General features: G+C 48.5%; 3 protein-coding genes and 1 long non-coding RNA gene across 9 annotated transcripts in view; 2 read left to right on the top strand and 2 right to left on the bottom strand.

Annotated features, from left to right (window-relative positions):
• Positions 1–425: 425 nt before the first annotated feature.
• On the top strand, positions 426–11239 carry CUNH2orf50 (chromosome unknown C2orf50 homolog). 5 transcript variants are annotated; one of them, XR_005870777.1, is made up of 5 exons: positions 436–929; positions 2412–2451; positions 2575–2790; positions 11031–11113; positions 11194–11239. XR_005870777.1 is itself a non-coding variant. In XM_040730796.1 (4 exons), exons 1-3 carry the CDS (start codon positions 715–717, stop codon positions 2764–2766), a joined length of 447 nt encoding a protein of 148 aa, XP_040586730.1. In that variant the 5' UTR covers positions 435–714; the 3' UTR covers positions 2767–2790; positions 6274–8130. The 5 variants fall into 5 exon arrangements, 4 of the variants coding, with proteins under 4 accessions (XP_040586728.1, XP_040586730.1, XP_040586729.1 ...); XM_040730796.1 differs by lacking the exons at positions 11031–11113; positions 11194–11239 and adding an exon at positions 6274–8130 and having other exon boundaries at positions 435–929; XM_005084944.4 differs by lacking the exons at positions 11031–11113; positions 11194–11239 and adding an exon at positions 4018–4521 and having other exon boundaries at positions 440–929.
• LOC121133791 lies at positions 4551–8195 on the bottom strand. Its single transcript, XR_005870778.1, has 2 exons — positions 8066–8195; positions 4551–4752 (listed from the first exon to the last, which is right to left on the bottom strand). It is a non-coding gene; the product is annotated as an uncharacterized LOC121133791 (long non-coding RNA).
• On the top strand, positions 8803–19625 carry Slc66a3 (solute carrier family 66 member 3). Its single transcript, XM_005084953.4, has 7 exons — positions 8803–9092; positions 11031–11113; positions 11194–11263; positions 13014–13071; positions 14931–15051; positions 16408–16449; positions 18424–19625. The coding sequence occupies exons 1-7, from the start codon at positions 8950–8952 to the stop codon at positions 18513–18515; spliced, it is 609 nt and encodes a 202-aa protein (XP_005085010.1). The 5' UTR covers positions 8803–8949; the 3' UTR covers positions 18516–19625.
• A 784-nt stretch (positions 19626–20409) lies between these two features.
• Positions 20410–24633, bottom strand: part of Rock2 (Rho associated coiled-coil containing protein kinase 2) — a 100579-nt gene continuing 96355 nt past the window's right edge. For both annotated transcript variants that reach the window (XM_040730792.1, XM_040730793.1), the window contains one exon: positions 20410–23577. Coding sequence is in view for 1 of the 2 variants with exons in the window: in XM_040730793.1 (XP_040586727.1) it covers positions 23574–23577 (4 nt within the window). In the remaining variant the exon portion in view is untranslated. The remainder of the gene's footprint in view (positions 23578–24633) is intronic.

The raw sequence follows: 24633 nt of genomic DNA on the forward strand, positions 1-24633 counted from the left end.
AATGCCTCCATAAGACCCAGCTGTAGGGCATTTTCTTAATTAGTGATTGATGGGGAAGGGCAAGGCCGCTGTGGGTGGAGCCATCCCTGGGCTGGTGGTCCTGGGATCTGTAAGAAAGCCCACTGAGCAAGCCATGGGGAGCAAGCACCCCTCCATGGCCTCTGCATCAGCTCGTCTGCAGGCTTTAGTCCTGTTTGAGTTCCTATGCTGACTTCCTTCTGTGATGTGGAAGTGTACGCCAAATAACCTGAAGTTACTTTGGATAAGACAGTTGTCTGGCCCCGGCGCGTCCCCTGGGAGCCTGCGGTGTCCACCAGGGGGCAGCACAGGATCATGCTCTGCTCACCTGCCCACGCAGTTCTCCAGAGCACCGCCTACTGGGGGGTACCCAGCGACACTGTCCCGCCCTCCGGCCCAGGAGAGGGCTGGGCAAAGCACAGACAATCTGCACCCCACAGAGGGGCTCAGATGTCCTCAGTGAGCACTCAGCGGGGTCCGCCCCTTCCCTTGCGCACTCGGGAGCCGCCTGTTCCCTGGGCGACAGTCAACACAGAACACAGCTGGGCGCAGATGCTGCCCCAGCCTGGAGAGTCTGTCCCTATCAGTCACTCAGAGTTCGGGATCCGGTGGGGCGCTCTTGTGCAGGCTTTCCTGGGATAAAAAGTCTCAATCAGTCTCTCTCTTCTCTTCCTTTTCCATTCTCTTCAGTCCCCCATGGGCAGCCAACACGCGGGGCTCCCAAGAGCCACAGCATCCGGGTACGGACTGCCCCCTACCAGACCTCTTGCCTCAGTTTCCAGGACCAGGGATGGCCCTGCAGCAAGCAGGGGTCATGCTGGTGGCTGCCAGGGTGCCACAGTCCCTGGTGTGCAGCAGGACCAGCTGTGGAGGGAGCTCGTGGAAGCCGAAGCGCGAGGCCAGCAGCGGTGGTGAGTGTCCTGCCCCTGCCTCCCTTCTCCCCCAGTCCCACCCCCACCTGCCTCGGTGCTGGGGAAGGGAGAATATACGGAAAAGAGAACCTAAAGGTAAGGGAGGCCGGCCCAGGCCCAGACTGGATCTGAAGCAGCTACAAAAGCCCTGGACCTTGGTCCCAGCAGGTGGCTGGGAATATAGACACAGAGAGGGCTCTGATCCCATCTCCCAACGCGCAGCAATCTCCCCAGATGGACATGGCAGGTTAGACGGGAGGCAGCTGGTGGCGGGTAGCGGGTTCAGCACTGCCTGGGGAGGGATGCTAGCCTGGGGGTGGGCGTGGGCGTGGGTGTGGGGGCCTCCTTCATGCCTTCCGGTTGATAGTAGTCATTACGAGCATAAGAAGGGAAGAGTATGGTGGGTTCCCCCCCAAAAAAATCTAAAATGAAAACAATACCATGCCATCTAATAGTCACCACCTTGGATATGGAGCCGAAGAGACGAGAATGGCAAAGGGGCTCATGGTTCCAGAGGGTTAGGTGCTTTCACCATCATGGCAGACTGCATGGCAACCGGCAGGCAGCCATGGCACAGGCGCAGTAGCTTAAGTCTGCATTCAAAAGCCAGCTGGGAACGGCATGGGCTTTTTAAGCCTGGAAGCCCGCCTCCTCCAGGCACCTCCTCCAACAAGGCCACACCTCCTAATCCTTTCCAAACAGTTCTACCAACTAGGAGCCAAGTATTCAAATGCATGAGACTATGGGGGGCCATTCTCACTCAAACCTCCATAAATGGTGACAACTCAAGCCTGTAACCCCAGCCCTGGGAAGGCAGAGACAGGAGGATCAGAAGCTCAAGGTTGCCAGGTGTGACAGTGAACTCCTTTAATCCCAGCACTCAGAGGCAACTGGGAGTTCAAAGCCAGCCTGGTCTACATAGAAAGTTCCAGACCAGCTAGGACCACGGTACGATCCTGTGTCACAAAAAAAAAAAGAAAGAAAGAAAGAAAAAAATGTCAAGGCCATCCTCAGCTACATAGTGAGTTCTAAACTAACCCAGACTAAAACAGACAAATGAATAAGTAAGAAAACTGTAAGCTTGAAGTGTTAAACACATCTGGAGTCAGAGTTTGTGAGCCGCATTGGTGGCACACGCCTTTAATCCCAGCCTTTGGGAGGCAGGCGGATCTCTGTGAGTTCGAGGCCAGCCTGGTCTCTAAAGGGAGTTCCAGGACAGCCTCCAAAACAATACAGAGAAACCTTGTCTCAAAAAACCAAAAAAAAAAAATTTGTGGAAATTACAAAAACAAGATAGAAAAAGTCTCTGGTCACTCTGTGGGCTGCTCCATAAATACAGCATGGGCATTTGGCACTTATTGTGGCTACATAACATTTTAACTCCTCCGTGGTGGAGTTGAAGATATAGTGAAAATCTTCAGAATATTCCAGGAAAAAACAAACAAACAAAAATCACTCACATTCCTGTGCGTTCCTTTCCAGGGCTGAGAACTGGGGTTTCCTGAAAGACTATGACCCTTTGGTAAGGCACTACCCCCTCAGAAAACTGCTTGCAGAGTGAATATTCACACACACACACACACACACACACACACACACACACACACACACACCGCCTGTGACCTGAGATGTCTCCTCTCCTCAGGGAAATAAGAAGGAGCCTAAGGAGCTGCCTGCAGACACGCCCTTCTTCTCAGACACGGTCCCCAGCTCCACGAGCCGGGAGGTGGGCAGCAGGCTGGACACGGCCCTGGGGAGAGCCCTCACCCACATGGACTTCTTCTTCATGGAAGGCACCCGGAAGAGGAAGCCAGAGGATGAGCTGCAGCCAGTGTAGAGATCTCAGGACAGACGGCAGACGGTGAGTGTGGCATGGACTAAACCCGGGCAGCCCTCAGAGCGTGGGTGCCCTCGGCTCAGTCAGAACACCCCAGGACACAGAACCTCAGCCCTTCCAGGACTCCAGAGATTCTGGGAAGGGAACCCAGTGCTAACTGGGGGAGAGCGTGTCTAATGGGTTCAGTCTGACCTTACAGCCATGAGCCTGCTCACAGCTCCTGCCTCTGTCTGTGGGTGCTGGGACACGTCAGCCTGACGTCATGCTTTGGGAGGAGGGGGCTGCTAGCACACAGCCTTGGGATCTGACCTGAAGGTTGCAGCCGTCTTTCTGAGAGTCTAAGCTCAAAGCCGGGTGCCCTGATAATAGAGTTAGGCAAACGCCACCAGTGAGTACAGTCAGGAGTCAAGGTCGCCCGATGGCAGTATCGTGTGACCTTGAGTCAGAAGTAACTCTCAGGGGCTCAGTACAGGTGCAGCCTGTGTTTTATGTTACTCTACCCACCCTCGCCTCCCAAAGAGCTGTTTCTGTCTGGGTGAGAGAGTCTAGGAGCAAGAAAGAGAAGTCCACACTGGGACTGGAGAGATGGCTCAGCAGCTAAAAGCACTTGTAGGGGACCTAGGTTCCATCCCCAACACCCACAGGGGGGCTAATAATCACCTGTAACTCTAGCTCCAAGGAATCCATTGCGCTTGCTGGCCCCAGAGGGCACCCGAATGCACAGTCGAATATGCAGACACGTTCACAAAAATAAAACTAAAAACAAAAGAAAAGCCAAGGCTAACTGCAGCTCCAGGTGGCTTTACGTGTGCACACTAAAAAGGGACTCATCAAGACTTCTCTCACCTGTCTCCTGGGGCATGGGACCAGGCGCTCTGATCCAGTTCCCAAGCCTACAAGCACAGCCACTTACAGATAGTGCAGAACTTAAACCCAAGTCGCCTTCTTCATAGGTATTTTTGTCACTATCCAAGAAGTCCAGAAACCAAGACAAGCATCTGGGGCATCCTGGTCAATTTCCTGTGGTGTCTGACTCAGGGGAGCAATACCCCTTCCAGGCCTTCGTCTCCACAGTTAGAGGATGGGCAGGAGAGGGGAGGAGACAGATCTCTGGGAAAGTTCTTCGCCAGAGTGCACTGGCCGGCAGGGACCGTACAGCCCAGCCTCCTTCTCCATGCACAGACCTTGACTGGAACATCACACTAGGAGAAGATCTTATAAAATACATCTCCCTGTTTTTCGGACCAACAGGCTCCCAGGGCGCAGGCTTCTCTGCTAATCTCCAGAGCGCTGAGGCCAGCTGAACCAAGAGAACAAATAGGGCATGGCATGCCAGTACACTGTGTCTGTCTACATGACCCTTCACCCACATACTCCCACGCCCGGTCACGTCTTCAGGCTCTTCAGGAAATGGAGATGAAGGATCCAGCCACCGCATCACTGGAATACCCTGAACTGGCCAACCAGGGCAGCTCAGAGCCCACCTGATGGGCAGCACCAGGAGTCCAGACGGGGACCCCTGGCTGGGGAGCTAAGGGCCACAGCAGAGCAGGAAGAAGTCCCCTTCACTTCTGCCCACTGCTTCTCTGAGCCAATCTGCCTCCCTCTGCTCTGTGGTAGCCGCCACCTCTACTTGCAGTGATAAAGAATGACCGCCAGCCATGGAGCCAAGGAGTGACCCTCGGGCATCTTCCTGTACTAGACACTGTAGTGATACACTGTTTATGTTCTAATAAAGCTTGCCTGAAGATCAGAGATTAGGGCAGGCAAACTGTAAATCTTGGTGAAGGGGAAACTTGTCCTTTATTTAGTAAGTAGTCACATGGGAGCCGAGCAGCCCTCGTGGTGCAAAGAGTGGGGGAGGAGAGTGTCTGGGAAAATTAGGGGGTCAAAGTGACTGGGAAAGCACGCTTCAGAAAGAGATGGAGATTGGTGTCCACTGGTGATTTCCTCCCGGTGAAGCAGCCCGATGTTTTTCGGTTGGATCTTAAAGAGAATGAAGCATTGTCAAAAAAAAGGAGCCTTCTAAATCCAGTGTCAAGGAAAACTTAACCAAAGTTACAGAAGCAAAAAATGTAATGAAGAGAAATTTTAAAGTGAACAAGAAAACAATATTTACTGATGAAGGGGAGCTGGTTCAGCAGTGGCCACAGATTCAGAAATCTGCTACCAACGATGTGGAGGAAGAAGACGATTCAACTTAGACAAGGCAAAGGCCTCAGGAGGAGGACGAGCTTGATAAAGAAGAACATAGGAAGGAAATTAAGGCAAAGCATTGGGAAAGACGCTAAAAGAAAAAGAAGCCAGGAGAGAAGCCAACAAAAGGCAAAGGCCAGAGATGAAGAGGAAACCTTTTCTGGACTGGAGTGATGAAGAAGATTAGAGCCTTTGGATACAAGCCTCTCCTTAGCAGAGGGTGAAGAGCTAGTGTTACACCTGCTCAAAAGTCAAAACTAAATATTCTCTGTGCCTTCATGATGGACGTCACTATGTGGGCAAGAAGCTGGAAAGAGCTATGGGCACTTAGGTACTATGTATCCAATTCTCACAGGATGTGTTTTCTAACAGAAATGATCACATCTCTGGTTTCCTTTCACAGACTGAGTTTTGAAATATCAAGGAACATTCTCAAAACATGCACTGTGTACTCTGTTAGAATTTAATAGGCTCCCAATACCCACCATTGGAAATGCTTATTTTGATGTTTTCACTGTGCTGAGGGTTAAACCAAGGCCTTGCACATGGTAGACAAGCGATCTACTACTACGCTGTGTGCCGAGTCCCTGTTTCTCTGTTTTTTTTGTTTGTTTGTTTGTTTTTGTTTTTTCGAGACAGGGTTTCTCTGTGGCTTTGGAGGCTGTCCTGGAACTCGCTCTGTAGACCAGGCTAGCCTCGAACTCACAGAGATCCGCCTGCCTCTGCCTCCCGAGTGCTGGGATTAAAGGCGTGCGCCACCAACGCCGGGCCTGTTTCTCTGTTTTACAAGCAGGTTCTGGATCCCTTGTTCATACCCATCTTTCATACAATGCAGAAATTTTAATGTTATTGCTTAATGGCCAATAATTTATGTATATTTCATTATCTCTAAAGAAACAATATAATGAATCAGCACTGACAAAGAATGAGTATTTTTTAGGCCTTAATCCCAGCACTCGGGAGGCAGAGGCAGGCGAATCTCTGTGAGTTCAAGTGAGTTCGAGGCCAGCCTGGTCTACAGAGTGAGTGCCAGAATAGGCTCCAAAGCTACACAGAGAAACCTGTCTCGAAAAACCAAAAAAAAAAAGTATATTTTAACTGAGCTCATAAAAAATATATATTTCCTATAAAGTAAAACAGAGAGAGAGAGAGAGAGAGAGAGAGAGAGAGAGAAGGAGGAAGAGACGAAGCTGTTGCCTGACCACACCCTGTGTGTACATCTTCATCCAGGGTCACAACACGGTCTCAGGGAGAGGGGCTGTGAGTGGGAGTTGCTTAAGAAGCCCTGATGAAGAACCCCTCTGTCTCCAGGGTCCACGCTGCCAGGCTTAGCCACGTGCCATGAAGTCTACAGCACACTGGCCAGTAGCGCCTGTGTAATACATAAATACAGACAGGCCAGCCACAGACGGATGGAACGTCAGCTACTGCTTAGCCTAGAAGACCTCCCTCCGTGTTGAGGCGGTTGTTGACCTGTATGGGATGTGGAGTCCTTTTGCTTTAGCATTTACCCTCAAAATGGAACAAACTGCTACTTTGTAAAAAATGGAGTCACTCAAGGCAAGGCCGCTTGCTTTACACAAAATGGAGTAACTCGGAGCAGAGCTGTTTGGATCGGATCTCCATTCTAGGAGCAGATTTGTCTACTAATGAGTGACAGCCAAAGCGTGGACACACACACACACACACACACACACACACACACACGCCCCCTCACACCCTTCAAAGATCTCTCTCTTGGGAGGGAAGCCACAGAGGCTCCTTCCATGGGAATAGTGAGGGCTTTGGTGAGGACTGGTGAAAGGCATGCTGGTGCATAGCTTACAGCATAGAATTACCACAGACTGGTCTTGTGTGCATGTGTGCGTGCATGCCTGTGTGTGTGTGTCTGTCTGTCTGTCTTATAGCCTAGTGATCTCCAGATCCAGAGGAGGGGAAATGACCCCCTCTCCTAGTCTTGTGCCTGAAGAGCCATATAGGGAAAAGGGGCCAGCCAAAGAAACGTGCCCTGAGCAGAGCCAAAGAAACACACTTTGGCCCTGCAACTAGAACCAAAGAAATGTACTCTGACCCTGAATCCAGTGCCATAGAAACAGACTTTGTCCCTGGAATCAGAGCCAGGGAAAGAAATACGCCCTGCCCCTAAAACTAGAGCCAAAAGGCTGAAAAGGATCAGGGAAAGAAACACACTTTGGTCCTAAAACCAGAGCCGAATCTGACCCTTAACCTGTGCAGTAAACTAACCAATCCCTGAGCAGATCTAGTCAACCTGAGCTCAGGGATTGAAATCTGACCAATCCCCACCCTGGGAAAACTCTAAAGGGGGGCACCTAAAAATCCTTATATAAACCCTGTGTCTATTCAGCTGTGGTTGTTCAGGCTGCCTGGCTGTCCTCTGCCACTCTCCTGGATTCTTCCCTCCCAACAAATCTCTTGAAAGAGGTTTGGGTGAAGACCTTCTTTAGCTGGAGCAGAGTCAACCCAGAGCAGAGGGGAGCAGGGCTGTAACACTTTTCGCCTAGAGAAGCCTTCCCCTGGCTAAGCGAAGTTGTTACGCTCCACTCTCTGGGGGACTGGAGTGGAACTGTAGGGAAATCCTCTCCTACTGGAGCAGAACTGATACACTTGTGAGGACCTGAGTTAGAGCCCCAGAACCCACTTTAAAAAGTTGGGCATGCGTATTTGTATTCTTACGGTGGAGAGGTTTAAAAAAAAGGTTCCCTGGGTCTCCTAGCCTGTTTAGTGAGTTCCAAGCCAGTGGACTGCACAGTACTTGAGGAATGACATTTGAGGCTGTCCATTTGGCTTGCACAAGCGTAGGCTCAAGAGCGTGCTCGCACACACACACACACACACACACAAACACACACACACACACTAACAAAACCCTAGTAATAAAAAGAGGAGGGAGGGAAGGAAAGAGCCGGCTCTCAGACGATACGATGGAACAAGCTTGTAACCCAGCATTTGCCAAAAGGCAGAGGCAAAAATGAGAAGTTCGAAGCCAATGCACACAATGTAAGTCCTGGCGCGGGTCACACAGTTACAATCCTAGCATTTGGAAAGCGGAAGCAGGAGGATCTCAAGTTGAAAACTGGCTTACGCTCAAGGTCGGTCAGTCTGCATCGAATGAGACCTTGTTTCAATAAAGCAAAAAACAGGAAAACAGCTCCGGGTTTAGCGAGCAAGCTCACTGAGACTAGCTTCCCTTGTGAACGTCTTTCTCCACCAGAAGGCTAGCACCGCTGGGCTGGGTTTCAGAGGCCTCGGCGAGCCCTCCAGCTTCTTCAGGCCTCTGGGAGGATGCTGACGAGGTTGAACCAAAGGCTTTAAACGTTTTAATTTCTGAAAGATTTAAAGCAAAAAGATAAGTCGTAGAGAGTGGAAAAAGCACACAGAATGACCCGAGAGGTAGGCTCTGTGCCCACCCAACCCCTTGGGGAGGCTTGTCTGCCCAGGCGTTTCCACTCCGCTAGGAAGGGCGCCGTGGATGGAACCCGGAAAGTGAATCAGCAGCTGGCAGAACCAGGGCAGAGTCACCACCCTGGGCACGGAGTGCTCGCAGCGGAGCAGACACGGGGCAGGGTGCACCCAGAGTGGCTCAGACACCAGGCAGGAGCATCCTGAGCCGAGCAGGCTCGGGGCGGAGTGCGCCGGGAGTGAAGCAAACATCGGACAGGGCGCACCCAGAGTAGAGCAAACTCAGGGCGGGGTGTACCGGGATCCTAGACTACTCCGGATAGGGTGCTCCCGGAGCGTAACAAACACAGGGCAGGGCGGGGCGGGGCGGGTCGCACCCAGAGCAGAACAGACTGGGGCGGAGAGCATCCTGAACGCAGCGGACACGGGGCGGGGCGCACTGGGAGAGCAACAGCTCGGGGCGTGGTCGGGGCGTGGCCCGGCCGGCGGGAAGGCGGAAGGACTCTTTGGACCGTTCTCACCCACGAGATCCCTCAGCCCCAGGCCCCGCACGCCGGGGACTGCAGCATGGAGGCCGGGCTGCTGTGGTTCTGCAACTGGAGCACGCTGGGGGTGTGCGCCGCACTCAAGCTGCCGCAGATCTACGCGCAGCTGGCGGCGCGCAGCGCTCGGGGCATCAGCCTCCCCAGTTTACTTTTGGAGCTGGCGGGGTAAGGCCCCGGGAAGCCAAGGGTTAATGGGGGGGGGGACTCGGGGCTGGGAGGAGCTTTCCGGGGCGCTGCCCCACACTTCCCTGGCTTCTCCCCTAATCCCGGGAGGTACGAATTGCCTGTGCACGCCCATCTTAAGAGATTCAGCGGACTCATCTCCCACCGTGTCCACAACGGCAGCCTAACGGCCGCGGGCGAAGCCATTTGCACCTGCAGTCCCTTAAAGTTCCTAACCTCACCCGGCACCACCCACATTCTTTTTCCAGCCTAGAGTCCTTTGCCTGTAAAGCAGTGGTTGGGCTGAGATCTGAATTACAAGATTTGATGATTCCCTGTAGGGAGGGGGAGGGACAGGAGGTACTTGGGTCTGAGTTGGGCTGGGGTCCTACACGCAGGATTGGGCAGTACGGGAGCCACGTTCTCGGTGTCATTGGCTAAGTAGTTAAGAGTAAAGTTGTGAAACTTTGGTTGGGAAAAACAAATGGGAGAGATCGCGTCCCTGAGTCGCGCGATCTTGGCACCAGGCAGATCCCTCTAGGTTTGTCACCAGCTGATGGGGTGGGCTTCAACGTGCACCTTTTCAGAGAGGCTCGGTGGGCGGGCGGAAGGGTACCTGGTCCGTTGGCGGCCTAGAACAAGAGTGTATGCATTTCAGAGAGGGTGAGAGACTGGCAGGATGGGTAAAACACAAGACTGAAGAATGCAGAAGTGACGGCCTGGCTGGGGCAGAGGGTGCGGGTGTTGGAAGTCCAGGGAGCTCTTTGGCCTCTGGCTTGCTAAATTCTTTCGCGAGCATGAGGTTAGAAAGTTCATGGATGCCTACAGAGCGCTGCCCTGCCCTGGCCTGCCTGTAGCTCCCTCTTTGCTGCCTGGGGGACCCGGATGGGTCTTGCGGTCTATCGCGGTACAGATAAAGCAGGCTCTTCCTGGAAATCTCAACAGCCTCCCTCCCTTCCCGGCAGTGGGCGGCAGGTATGGCAGGTTTCTCTAAGTAGGTTTGGCAGGTTTAAGACCAGCTTTGAGACCAGAAGGCATGGGTATGCTCCACCATTGAAATCCAATATTTATCCCTACATCGGCCAGCTACAATAGTTCCCAGTTTGGGAGAACTTTCCCAAGCGCCTCCTGGGTCCCTATACACATACCTTTTTTAAGCCTCACCGCAGCTGTAGGTGAGAGTTGTTTTACTCCTGAGGTAGGAACAATAGGAATAGGAGAGCAACCCATCCTGGTCCCACTGGCTACATCCCCCCCCCCCCGCATGGATAGGGTGGTTACTTCAATGCTGTTTCCCTCTGGGCCTTACCTGGTTGCCTGCGTGACCCTCACCAGTCAGATAGGCTCTGAGGCATCAGGAAGACCCTAACTGCACCACCATCAGGCAGCCTGCATCCTCCAGGGACTGGACTCCTGCCTTGGGTTTCAATCTGAGAGCTCAGACTCTAAAATTCTAATTTGAGGGAACTGGATCTTGGCCAGAGGCTATTTTAATGACACCAGATACTGCATGCCTGGTTGATGACTGTTGCACACAGAAACCTTAAAAACTGAAAAGCACACATCATCCCCAGGGCACAGGATGTGTGGGATGTTTGGGTCCCCCTAAAAGCATAGCAGCAGGACTAGGGCAATACCCCAGGGTGAGACCCTCCATCGTACCCTTGAGTTCTCACATGATCCTGTCTTCTTTGGATCTTAGTTTCCCCAAGTGATCTTTATGATGTGGAAGGCAATGTAGGTGACCCCTGAAGGTGTTCAACCAAGTGCTGACACCCAGGGTCTCTTGGACCTGCCAAATGGGTGTCTGACAATTTTCCCAGAGGTCAGTCACAAGTATGGTGAAGACCACATGCTCTAGTGTTGGGTGAATGTGTGGGTAAATCTGGGGTCTGGCGGATCGCAGGGTGGCCTGTGAATATCTACACGTCCTGACTCCAGGTTCCTGGTCTTCTTTCGCTATCAATGTTACTATGGGAACCCGCTGCTCACCTACCTGGAATACCCCATCCTCATTGCACAAGGTAACTGACAACCACCCCCCCACCCACATCCCCAGCCTGCCCTCCTACCGCCCTGCCCATCTCTCAGTCTCTTCTTCCAGACGTCATCCTCCTGCTCTTTGTCTTTCACTTCAACGGGAACGTGAGGCAGGCCTTGCCCTACGCAGCAGTGTATCCTTCCCGAGTCTGAGCTCAGGTGGGGGTGGAGGGTTTCAGTGATGGCGTGCAAGGGGCTCTGGATTCTATCCTTAGCACCAAAGGTGGAGGACTTGGTGTGTTCTCTGCTAATACTATGCATTGTGAAATAAGGTCATCTTTTTATGGCTACCTAAAAAAGAATCATAAAATGCAAGTCTTTTTTTTAAAAAAAAGATGTAGTTATTTATTACATATTCAGTGTTCTGCCTACATACCAGAAGAGGGCACCAGATTGAATAGTAGATGGCTGTGAGCCACCATGTGGTTGCTAGGAACTGAACTCAGTACCCTTGGAAGAGCATGTACACAAACCTGAGGTTAGTACAGTTGCTGCTAGAGGTGTGCCCGCTCACTGCCTCTGAGACCATGTGGGGTACAGATTTGCTATGTCCCTGCTGAACAAGAGAAATGCACAGTCACCCTGTTAAGAGCAACACACTCCACCTGTGCCCTCAGGCACTCTTCCGTCTGTGAGCATGCCCCCAGGGGATTAGTAACACGAGAGTGCCTGGCACCAGGTCCCATGCAGGATGGACCTCACAGGTGCCTGTCGGTAGGCATGGGCCAGATGGGGGCAGTTTTCCGATATTAAGGCACCTACGCAGAACTGTAATTTAGAGGCGGAGCCTTGTCTGGGTGGCTGTGTTGGTTTGGGGGCTTTTTAACCATGTGGAATGGCCAGCCAACAGACCTGCTCCACTCGGTGGCATCTTCTATGCCGAGGGTGAGATTTCATGTCTGCTTTTTTTGTAAGGATTTGGTGTCACTTTTCTTCATGCTCCTTAAAAGGTAGGCCGAGAGTGTTTGCATGGCAATGGCAGTCACTAATCCTGCTGCCTCTATGACAGTGAGAGGCTTGAGGGTTTAGGCAAGTCTTGACTACAAACTGTCTCGGATTGCTATCAGCCCGACTCAGCTCCCCTCTCCACAGAAACAGGGAAAGTATGGCTCCATGCCCCACTTCTGCTCCCCTTTCAAGGGGTTAGGTGTTTGCCATCATCTTCCTGGTTAGCCAAGGATGACCTCAACTATGAATCCTCCAGCCTCCACCTCCCAAATGCTGCGATTACAGGCGTGCACCACTACGCTTTGCATGGAGAATGTTTTGGTGCAGCTGGGTTCCAGTCATGGCTGTGGGCCATCTCTAGTTTAATCCCTTCAGCTACTTAATGTAGCCATTGTTTTCAGCCACCTTTGGGGTTCCTTGGATGGTAGGCAGGGCAGGGAATGAAAGCAGTCACTGAGTCATGAGAGTCCTGCACAGGCCGGATAAAAATTAGTTCCTCTTTGCCTACCATCACCCCAACTGCTGTGCTTTTACAACAGAAAGGGGTGTGGCGTCAGTAAAAAGTTCACACACAGCACACCAGTTTCGCAGGACATCTCTCCTTTGCACGGTTGAACCTTCTAAGTGCTTCATTTTGATGACACAGCATGCAGCTACAGCCCTATGAATATTCCCAGCCTTAGGTTACAGTCTGCGAACATGGATCTGTGCGCTTCCTTCCACAATCTGCTTCCGTTGTTTCAACTCCAAGCAGATGTTCACATGCAACCCCTGGCATCTTTTCCAAACAGACACTGTCCGGCAGAACAGTTACCCCACACACACCTCAGCTTCTGTGTCACCCTCTGTGATCTGGCTTGGTACGCAGAGAACAAGGAGGGAGGGGTGGGTTCAGCTGCCAGTGACTCGCTGCTAGGTCCCTTAGCACTTGACCAGATTTGTGTCTTCTTGGTTCGTCCTCAGCCTGCAGAAGTGGATCATCGACCTGGCCATGGTGAGTGGTGCCCCTACCGGAGGGAGACTGGAAAAGCAGATACCTTCTTTTCTGCCCCTCCAGCGTCCTAGAGCGGTGCTTCTCAACCCTCCTAAGGCTGTGACCCTTTAACACAGTTCCTCATGTTGTGGTGACCCCCAGCCATATAATTATTTTCATTGCTACTCTGTAACCATCATTTTGCTACTATTATGAATTGTAATATAAACATCTGTGTTTTCTGGTGGTGGAGGCAACCAGAAAGGGTCATTAGCCCCAAAGGGGTAGAAACCCACAGGTTGAGAAGGACTCCTTTTCAGCTGAAGCAGATGAAAAGACAATGTCAGCCAAATATTAAGACATTATTCTTGAAATGTTCAAGGGGCTCAAGGGGAACACTAAGATGGACTCCCCCCTTTTATTTGTGCATGGATGTCTGCACGCAGAGATTTGTAAGTCATCTCCTTCCATCTTGTGGGTTTCAGGGATTGAATTTAGGTCATCAGGCCCTTCAGCAATCTCCCTCACCCATGGTGCCATCTTGCCAACCCCGTCAGTTTTAAAAGACAGTTTTCCCATCTTCCTCCCATCTATGACTCCTTTAGGCCCCCTACCAGCGCTTACTGCACACCTGCTCTCCGGGAGACTTGGGGACTGGCATTTCTCATGCCCCCCGTGCAGTTCATTCATTCCTCAGCTTGTCAGTCCTCTGCCTGCACTGGACCGTTTTGTGGGATAACATGAGGTTCCCTCCTTGAGTGTGTGTTGACACTACCAGGGTTCTCTATGGCCTGCTCCCAGACTACCCCTTGATCTCAAAGTTGGCTTTTTGTTGGAAAGTAAACACGCCAGCAGCTTGCCCATTTGGGCTATGCTGTAACCACTTTTGTTGCCCTCCCCTTTTTGGCTCCTCCCCACCACACTAAGCTGGCCCTGCCCCCTCCCTTTCTTTGCCTTATCCAGCACCCCACAGGCTTCTTTGCTTGGGTCCAGCCTCCCTGCAGGCCACCTGTGCCCAGCTCCCACATTAGCCTGGCAATGTCGTTGCTCCCTCCTCTGCCCAGACACACCCCAACACTCCATGCGCCACGATTCTTCCCTGTGCAGCCCCATCTCTCACCCACCAGGACTTCTGGAGGCCAGCCAGGTGCTCACAGCATACAGGTTGCCCCAGCAGGAAGCAGAGCCTACCAAGGGCCTGTGACTGTCACTCATTCGAAAGACAGCAGTCAGTCCCCATGCCACTCACTCATCTCTCAAGTCTCACTACAGATCAGGGTCTGTGTCCTATTCACTGGGTCCTGTTGCCTGGCTTTCAAACGCAGCACGCTCTGGGGTCCTTCCCACCTCATCTCCCTGACTTCTTGAATGCTGCTCATGCCATCAGACTCAGCCCAGGTGACTGCAGGGGTCTCCCTCTGGTCTGAGCTTAGCAGCAGCTGTGCAGATGGAGCCCCAGCGGGTTGATAGTCAATGTGCAAGGTTTCTTGGCTGAGAGCTAACAGAGGACACAATGAGGAATAGTTTGGAAGTTTGGCCTTAAAAGCACTGTATCTGGGCTGATGCGATGACTCGGGGGTTAAAGGTCCTTGCTGTCAAGCCAGATGACCTGAGTTCAATCGCCAGAACCACATAGTGCAAGGAGAACTAGCTTCTCCAAGTTGTGCCCCCTCTCCAGAGAGAGAGAGGGAGGGAGGGAGGGAGGGAGGGAGGGAGGGAGGGAGGGAGGGAGGGAGGGAGGGAGGGAGGGAGGGAGGGAGGGAGAGAGAGAGAGAGAGAGAGAGAGAGAGAGAGAGAGAGAGAGAGTGTATGCGTGTGTATGCACTATGCCCAGTCCTATATCTTTTTAGGCTCCTGACTCTCATTTTTTTCCACAACAGAACTTAAGCACAGTCATCAGTGTGGCCAGTAAGTTTGCCCAGCTTCAGTATCTGTGGAAGGTCCAGGACTCGGAAGCTGTGAGCGCGCTGACCTGGGGCCTCTCTGCCTACACCTGTGCAAGTAAGGCCGCCACTCTCCAGGGACTGGCTTTCATCAGCACCCGGGGCTTCCTGGTGTTGAGTGTATGCAGGTCTTTTGCATACACTTTTGTAATTAGCTACTTAACAGAACCTGCTAAGGAAAGGGTATCCCTGTACACAAGCCATCATGCAGACTGTACTGTTCACTACCAAGAGGTGCTCACTGAGAAAGGAGCTAAACAAGAGAACTCGGGTTAGACAGAAGAGTTTGTCTTCTCCAAGCCATAGTTTTCTTACCTGTGAAAAATGGGATTGAGTTCAGTGCTTAAAGAATTTTTGCCAAGTGTGGCAGTAAACGCCTTTAATCCCAGCACTCAGTAGGCAGAGGTAGGTGGGTTTCTTCGAGTTCAAGGTGTGCCGGTGATATACAGTGAGACCCTGTCCCAAAAATATATAATTTTGCCGGGCGGTGGTGGCGCACGCCTTTAATCCCAGCACTCGGGAGGCAGAGGCAGGCGGATCTCTGTGAGTTCGAGGCTGGGCTGGACTGATAGCCTCCAAAGCAATACAGAGAAACCCTGTCTCGAAAAGCCAAATATATATAATTTTATTTATTTTTTTTAAGATTCATTTATTTACTATGTCTACAGTGTTCTGTCTGCATGTGTGCCTTCAGGCCAGAAGAGGGCGCCAGATCTCTTAGGAATGGTTGTGAGCTACCATGTGGTTGCTGGGAACTGAACTCAGGACCTCTGGAAGAACAGCCAGTGCTCCTAACCGCTGAGCCATCTCTCCAGCCCCAAAATATATAATTTTAAAACCATTATTTTTGCTTAGTTTTATGTAGAGGGATGTGTACCACATGCATACCTGGTGCCCTCAGAGGCCAGAAGAGAGGGTCAGATTCTCTGAGACTGGGGTTATGTGCTCCCACATGGGTGCTGGGAAGCGATCCCAGGTCCTCTGGAAGAGCAGCTAGTGCTCTTTCCTGACCACTGAGCCATCTCTCCAGCTCCCCCCACACCCAGCACACACACTTTTTAACTAGTGGGAGACTTCAATTAAATTCCTGTAAGCTCAATATAGAAGTGAGACTTAAGATTGTTTTGTTGGGTTTTGAGCACAGGGATGGATGGAGCCCTCCCCGGCAGCGCTGAGATAGTGTTAAAAATCGCTTGCTTTTCCGAGCGGCTTCTTCGTGACTGGGCCAGGGTCAGGGTGTGTGGCTGTTCATAGACGGTCGCACAATACAGTATTAACAAGGGTCCCATATAAAGATCATTCGAGAAGTCAGCATTCTGACTATACTATAGTGAAATGGAAAGGTGTGAGCTAAATAGAAATACTAAAGTATGTGAGAAGCAAGTTATTTATTGCTATGAATTTTCCTTTACAGCAAGAATAATAACAACTTTAATGACCACCAATGATTTGACAAGTAAGCAAAAACTTTTGACTTCATGTTTGCGTTTTTTGTTTGTTTTCTGACTTGGGTCTAACATGGAGCCCATCACAAGGCTTAACCGATCCATTTAGTTCAATTGGGCTATGGATTCAGAGGACAAAACAACGTACATTTAGTTTTCAACAGTGATTGTCTCTAGTAAGCATCCACTCCTTGCAGTCTGTGGGGAGAAATACACCCAAGGGAGTCAATTCTCTCATCCTGGAGTTTCTACTTCAACAAGGAAATTGGACAGGGGTCCCACAATTAACTGCTGAGGTATGCCATGAAATAGGGTTTTCAGAGTAGGGTGGCTGGGTGTGGTGACACACACCTATACTTGAGCAGCTGAGGCAAACAGTCTCCAAATCACAACAGAGAGGCAAGCAGGGTCGGTAGCTGGGGAACCCTGCCTACTCTGTGAGTGGAGAGCAATCTGCAGAGTGAGGACTTCAAGGCTCAATAAAGATCTGATCAGAGGAGCAAAGAAGGCGCCGGGGCTGGTCACAGAGTGCAGGGCATTGGAGGCCGGGGCTGGGAGAGAGGGAAGCGAGACTGGCAGGGGCAGAGAAGCCTGACATGTAGACAAGCCTGTGAGCAGTAAGACACCCCAGCTGTGTTTTCAAGCAGTGGCTCATGTAGCACCATTTGCTACGTGCTCGTACAGGAAGAGGGGTGTGTGTGTGTGTGTTATGTGCACTCGAGAATTCACCTCTTCCGATGTTTTCAACTTCCAACCCAGCATCTTTGGAAAGTGACAAAACAGCTCTGATTTAGTGACAGGATGGAAAAAGGAGCCAGACCTAGCTCTCCTCTGTGGGACATGAGTTCACAGGAGGGACAGGAATGAAATTAAACAGCCAAGAGTCTACATATAAAAAGCCTGCACTTAAAAGATCAAGATTCCTACTACAGTCTGTTTCTTTTCTGTCACCACTGTTCTGAGTGACTAGCTTTTAAAAACAGTGTAGCCAGCCAGGTGTGGTGGTGCACGCCTTTAATCCCAGCACTTGGGAGGCAGAGGCAGGCGGATCTCTGTGAGTTTGAGGCCAGCCTGGTCTACAAAGCTAGTTTCAGGACAGTCAGGACTGTTTACACAGAGAAACCCTGTGTGTAAACAAACAAAACAAACACAGAAACAAAAAGGTTCCAGGTCAGGGCTACTTAAGGAGAACCTGTCCAAAATAAAAAAGTGTGGCTAGATGCTACTATGTGTTTTATCATTCCAAGGACATCTCAGAAGTCAGGTGGGGCTGTAGTTCATTTGCAGGGTGGTTTACCATGAATGTGGAGATCCCTGGCTTCAATCTTCAACACTTCCTAAAACTGTAATCCCAGCACTTGGGAGGCAGAAGCAGGAGAATCAGGAATTTAAAGTCAGCCTCAGTGAACCTGTCATAACACACACATAAGCCTTCATTTCATGTCTTAGAAGGGCAAGTTAGGCCACTGTTCTCCTGGTCTACCAGACACATTTTTTTTGTGGTCACTTCATTATACAACATGTACCAACACAGGGCTGATTTCTCAGAAATACTTTCATGTGATGTGGAGTTTTTGCTGTGCCGCCCAGGCTGGCGTCTCCCTTCAGCCTCAAGCAGTCCTTTTGCCTCAGCTTCCCTTATGGGCCCACCACACTTTACTAGAATGCTCTTCGTAGAATGCAGCAGCATTCTGAGACACCCCACGTCCTTAAGACATACATAAAAGGGTCTTAGTTGCACATCTTAGCCAGAGCCTCAGCAGTTCAAGGAAGCACCCAGGATGCATGGCCAAGCGCCTAGGTGGGCATTTCTACAGCAAGTCCTTTCCCAGGGAATGTCTGAAGCCAATGCTGGGAGTCTCACGATCTTGTCGTTTTGCTTGGGGCTGGGGTGAAACCTTACGTAGGCTTCTACTGAGAGCAGTATAATGTCCGTTTTTTTTTTTTTTTTTTTAATGTTGGAACTTTCTTTTTATTTATTTCAGTTCTTGCCCGTTTTGTGATCATGCTGGCTTTAAACATATGGGTAACAGCAACAGTACTGCGCTATCGGAAGCCTGTCACCAAAGTCGAATGATGGCCGCATTCTTTCTACACAGTGGACTTCAAATAACTGAACCAGGGATGCACTGTTGCTTTCCACTGCTACATTTAAAGTCTTTTACTAGTCAATCCTTTCAGAAACTTTAAATCAGGTTTGTTAGAGCTGAAAAGCCTCTTAGCTGGATATGGCGGTGCAAACCTACAATCCTAGCACTTGGGAGTTTGAGTTAGCCTGGGCTACACGGCAGACTCGGAGAAGGAAAGAGCCACTTGTTTAAAAATGCCCACTTCCATAGGTTGTGGTATGGCTTAGACATTGGGGTTGTTTGTGTGGGTGTGCGTGCGTGCGTTTCAGATAAGGCCTCACTACATAGCCCAAGCTATCCTTAAACTTGTGATCCTCCTTCCAAAGCCTCTGAGCACTGGGAGTGCTGGACAACAGAGGATACCACCATACCTGGCTTGTTACCTGCCATGATGGAAGCTGCCCAAGAAACCATTTTAGCCCTTAAAGTAAGGACTAAGTTCTCTCTGGAGAGCCAGCTATAATTATATGCTTTCAGAATCTTCAATAGTCTTCCCAAAAGGAGTGCGGTCTGCTCAGTCATGCCTGGGCAGTTTAACCCTTCCATGACCAAGGGCTTGGCCTGGCACGTCACAATACAGAGTGACATATCTACTCAAGACAAGTAAGGCTATCACAGTGCACACAGATGTTGCTGCGTCTATGACTAAGTATGCTCCAACACTTCACAGTGTGCCTTAACACCGTTCCTAACAGATCCCTGATCTCTACTTAGAGGAAAAAATCCTAACAGCCTTCCTGATTTGAGCACAATGCAGCCTTTTTATAAAAGGGGGCTGTACCTCATAGTTACACTGCTGGAACTTAGTATAGGTGTTAGCTACTGGAACGTATTCAGTAAAGAGTATTGACAGGCCCTACCCATTCTTGGGGATTTTATTCTTACTAAAGTAACATATCTTAAGCATTGTTCACAATGCTTCTGCTGATGTTTCATAAACCTAACATTTAAAAGTGCACTTTCTTCTATATGCATGTCATTATTCAGGCATATTGTAAGTAAATGATGTACTGGAAAATGTTCAGTTTCCTACATAAAATAAACTTTCATTTGCTGAATTCCACTGAATCTTAACTGTCATGAATTTCTAGTTATGTAGGTACAGCTCTTTAGCAAGCTAGCTGATCTTGCCCTGGACCCAGATTAGAGAAATGCTACATCTGAACAAACAGTTCTATGGTTATTTCAACCAGTGTCAGAAAACAAAACCCAAGCTCATCTTTCCTCACATACACTGACCATCAGACCATTAGTTTAATATAAATTATGACCTTCACCCCAAGTGTCTTAGATATATTCACTCAGGACTTTTACTTTGCCACTGCGGACAGCACTTCTTTTAAATAAAGACGTCCTCTTGTGTAAGCCAAGCTGGCCTCACTCATCTCTGTGCCTCCACCTCTTCAGCCAAGTCTACCAGCATGCATCACCACATGCATTACCACCGGAGGGAACGTCTGGGCTGCTGCAGCAATCTCGCATGCACTACCGCATTTCAAAATAACAGTCCCCGAAAGGCAGACACTTTCCACTTCACAGATGAATGCATTCAGAGAATACCCAACCCAAGACCAGATGGCCACTGATTACCAGGAAAGCACCTTCTCAGAGATGCCCACCACATATTTTCAGACAGAAAAGCATCCTGTGTCCTCTACCCTCCCACCTGGAACCAGATATGTATAAGTCTGCAAGCCCAGAGTGACTCAGAGGTAGACTCCAAAACTTCAGGCAGAAAGGAGGGTTTCTCTATGATGACGTCACCCCACCTTCTATCCATACCCTTCAGGGACAGGTTAAGAAGCTGCAGCACTGCACACTACTTTCACAGAAAAAGATGCGTATATTTTAGGTTCTTTTTATTTATTTTTCTTAAACAAAAAGCAGGCATAAAAATACAATACATTACTACAAAGATGCAACAAAATAAAAAATAAATCAAGAGGGTACGATTTTTTTTTAATGTTCAGGGGGACAGGTGATCCAGGATGACTCTTTAAATCATGCCATTTATAACTTATTACAGTTCCAAACAAAAGTCACCACAGGGAAGGGAGCAGGGCGAGGCCACAGGGCACACTCAGCACTGTCACACAGTGCCTGTCAAAGTGCTTTAAGTTGGCGGGGCACCTCCACGAGCCAGGGGAGCTGAAGCCACCTTCAGGCAGGCAAGGAGAGTCAGTAGCAGTCAGAGGGCCTGAGAGCCATCTCGGAAGCTTTGTTCTATGTGGGGTTCAGCCGCCCAGAGCATCCCTATGAGGTTGGTTAGTGTCTGAGTTTCTCCACGGCACCCTGGGAATCCTGAGCAGCAGCAGCATAAACCAAACCTCAAGCACTTCTCACTACATCTACACATGATGGTGCAAAGCCTCTGCTGGGCCTACGGCCTCTCGAAGGCCAGCCAGAAACACCAGCCTTTCCTTGGATTACTAGCTCACTGTCCTTTAGCTAGCTGGGGCATTTGAAACTTTTCAACCGCACTTAAAAAAAAAAATCTTGCTTTTCTAAAAGCAACACATAAAAATTCATTGTTCATCAGTAAGACCGGAACTTAGTTCTTCTTTTACTTCTGTCTTTATTTCTACAAAGCAAAAGTATCCAACTAAGGAAACCCAGCATCCCCTTTTTTTTAGGACCCAACTGGAGGTATGTAAGGCTCTGGGACAAACTGAATAAAGGAAGTAACATTTGCTCTGGAAATCTTTACCTTGAAGATTTGGGGATCTCAAGAAAAAGTGAAACTGGCACAAAATTAGGTCGCTGCTGTAATGACTGTTGGGTTGGGTACAAAAATGACAGGCATGTGCACCTACGTACATGCAAATGATAACGGGAAAAGCAAATACTTCCCTAAGGTCACAGTTTGTTTGTATGTGTGTGTTTTTTACTCGAAATCCTGTTAGTTGGACAAATGACCTATGTTAAACCGTATGTGAAGAAGCTCCGTGGAGAGATTTTTTTTCCACCCCTCAGAATGTTTTATTCCCCTGAATCCTTCACATTAAGTGTCACACACAGTTGCTGAATCACACCATGATTCTCCAAATTCTATTACATATATACACGTACAGCATCCAAATTTAAACTTTTGCCTTTTTTACTCAAATACTTCAATTATTCATGTGTAAACTTGACATTTCTCCTTAATAAAGTTTATTAAAAATATATATATATATACTCTCCAATTCAGAATAGGATAGAACCTTCCATAGTGTAACAAAATCTTTATATAAAATATTAATTCAGTTTCCTTTTAAACAACTCTAATGAATGGAAATAGTTCTTCTATATAAATTTATATATTTTCATTTTTAAATCTGGGAGGGAGGGAGGGAGGGAGGGAGGGAGGGAGGGAGGGAGGGAGGGAGGACGGAAGGAAGGAAGGAAGGAAGGAAGGAAGGAAGGAAGGAAGGAAGGAAGGAGGAAGCTGTGTTCTGAACTAGAGCTACAGAACCCAGCTGCTTCCAGGGAAATGGCATGCACATCTAATCTTAACAGATGGAATGAAAGATGCAATTGGGCCATCTGAAGGTCACAGAATTGGGATTTAGTATACCAGTAGACCAAAGGCCACTATTTCCACAATAGAATCTATAAAGAGAATTAAACTTTTTACAACATCTCTACACTGACCCCGGAGGGAAGCAATGACAAATGTTCAATACCATATTGAACTTTGCGTATGTACAGAGCCTGATGCTGCCACTGCTGCGCTCTGCAGCACTACAGGATAGGTCCCGCCTGTTCTCTAACCTCATTAGCATCAAGCAATGAGAATTAAAGCAAGCGCTTTTGAGGCTACCTCTTCCCAGATATCAACACATATACCGCCACCCAACTGTTTCAGGATCACATTTAAATATTAAAATATATCTACAGTACACGTTAAGTATTTTTTTATATTTGAATCTTGAATGAAAATGTGAAAAATTGCCTTTATCATAAATAAAAACACATCTAGGGTAACCAGCAAGTTCAAAGGAAATATTTTGTAGTCACAGATGAGCTGAAGTCTGTAGAAAGGGATGAAGAAACAACAGCTGTACATCACACACATTAGTTTCAATAGATCTGCTATTATTTCTATGACCAAATACATTAAAAACTGTCACAGACCAAACAGACTGACACTGAACAACTACTGCATGTATAAGAGTGCACTGTTTTCCCCACGAAGCGAGCTGCATCCTAAGAGCTGGTAAACACTTGTCCTTTCTTTTCTTAAATATAGAAAAGGGTTGAGATGGGGGGGGATTAAATTAAGGCATTCAAAATATGGAAAGTTGCCTACAACAAGCATTGGGAAACTGGAATAATTAACTTCAAACTTCCTGTTGCAATTACTGTTTACACAGACATGCATCTCCTATCAGGTATATGAATGAAGGATATAAATTCCAACATTATGGCTTTATACAGGTGCATAGTTGCAACTGAAGTAATGATATCTGATTAATGTGTATAAAAAATAAAATGGTAAGTTAAAAATACTTTCTTGCAGTATTACAGTACAATGTGGTTTTTTATGTGTGCTGTGTGTGTATATATATGAGGCTCAACTCATATGTACATACATACATACATGAATACAACATCATGGTCACTTCTTAAAGATGCAGTCAGCATCACTATAGTGAGATCCACTTCCAAATTCTTCTGGCCAATGTACAGATGAAAACCCTCTGTTGAAGTCAAAGTGTGATCTCTCTGAACTCTTCTCAGTCCTTCTGTGCAATGTGACGGGACTGTCAAGAGCTCCAGGAAGCAAGTCTTGAAGAGTTGCACGACACCTTTACTTACCAATCACTGTTGTTCAACTTGTTCCAAAGTAGCCCAGAAAACCTCTCCATGATTTAAAATTATTTCAGGGGAAAGGAAACATGTGTATGTGGGTGTGTCAGTCTCTCAGTAGAATACAGCTTTTTAGTTAAGTTTTGAGATACTGTATTTCAGTCTTGCAGCTGGAAGAATTCAATCACCTGAATAACTGCTTTCATAGAAGGCAGTTAGCTAGAAAGGAAGGAAAATAATGTTAGCTGATAAAGTCAAGTAAGAGACTGTTAAATTCCCTAAAAAGGCATTTTACTTTTATCATTAAAATACTATTTCCTCTGTATTTTTAACACTCAATTCATGCATTAACGTACTCAATTGTATTACTTTTCTTAATTTAAGGTACATGCAATGACATTCTTTCTAAATACAACAATAAGTCCCATACTGGCCATAAACATTTAATGCAGTTAATCAACTATATTAGGGTTAAATGATGCACTACAGCAATGGGTCTCAAACTGTGGGTCATGACCCTTTGGCAAGCTTCTATCTCTAAAATTATTTACATTACGATTCATAACGGTAACAAGACTACAGTTATGAAGTAGCTATGAAAATAATGTATGGTTGGGGGACAGCACAGCATGAGGAACTATAAAGGGCTGCAGCCTTAGGAAGGTGGAGAACCCCTGTACTACAGGTTTCAGCCCTGAACTACTAGCTGCCCTATGTAGCCAAAAAAGCAGAATTTATGGTCAGGCTTTACACAGCTACAGGGCCTCAAGCCACATTTTTTTATATCTATAAAATAGGAATAAAAATGCTAGACTCTAGCCACTTAAAAAGTATAGTTCAAGGGTAAAACACCTGTCTAGCAAGCCTAAGGCCCTGGGCTCCAGCCTCCCCTACCATAAAACAAAGACACTAAAAGGGGAATAAACACATAATATACATATGTAGACAGTCTCAAGCCTGTATATCAAGGTCACAGTATCACATGATGTTAAGTACATGCCCGCACGACATGCTCCATTGAGACAGACTACTTATTAACAGTCTATTCTACATGAAGGTTTACAATCATGAAGCTTAACTTTCATTCAATTTGGCTATTAAGCAAATCATTCTACACTCTTCTTTTCTGTCCTCTGAGGCAGGGTTTCATTAGCCAGCTTGCACTGGTATGGACCTCACAAGCCTTGTCTCAACCTGTTGAGTGGGAACTGCCACCTAACATGCTTCAGTGACAGGGTCTCGTGTAGCCTAGACTTGCCTCAAATTCACTATGAG

Source organism: Mesocricetus auratus, unplaced genomic scaffold, assembly GCF_017639785.1.
Source record: "Mesocricetus auratus isolate SY011 unplaced genomic scaffold, BCM_Maur_2.0 Super-Scaffold_100024, whole genome shotgun sequence".
NCBI classification, from domain to species: Eukaryota; Metazoa; Chordata; class Mammalia; order Rodentia; family Cricetidae; genus Mesocricetus; species Mesocricetus auratus.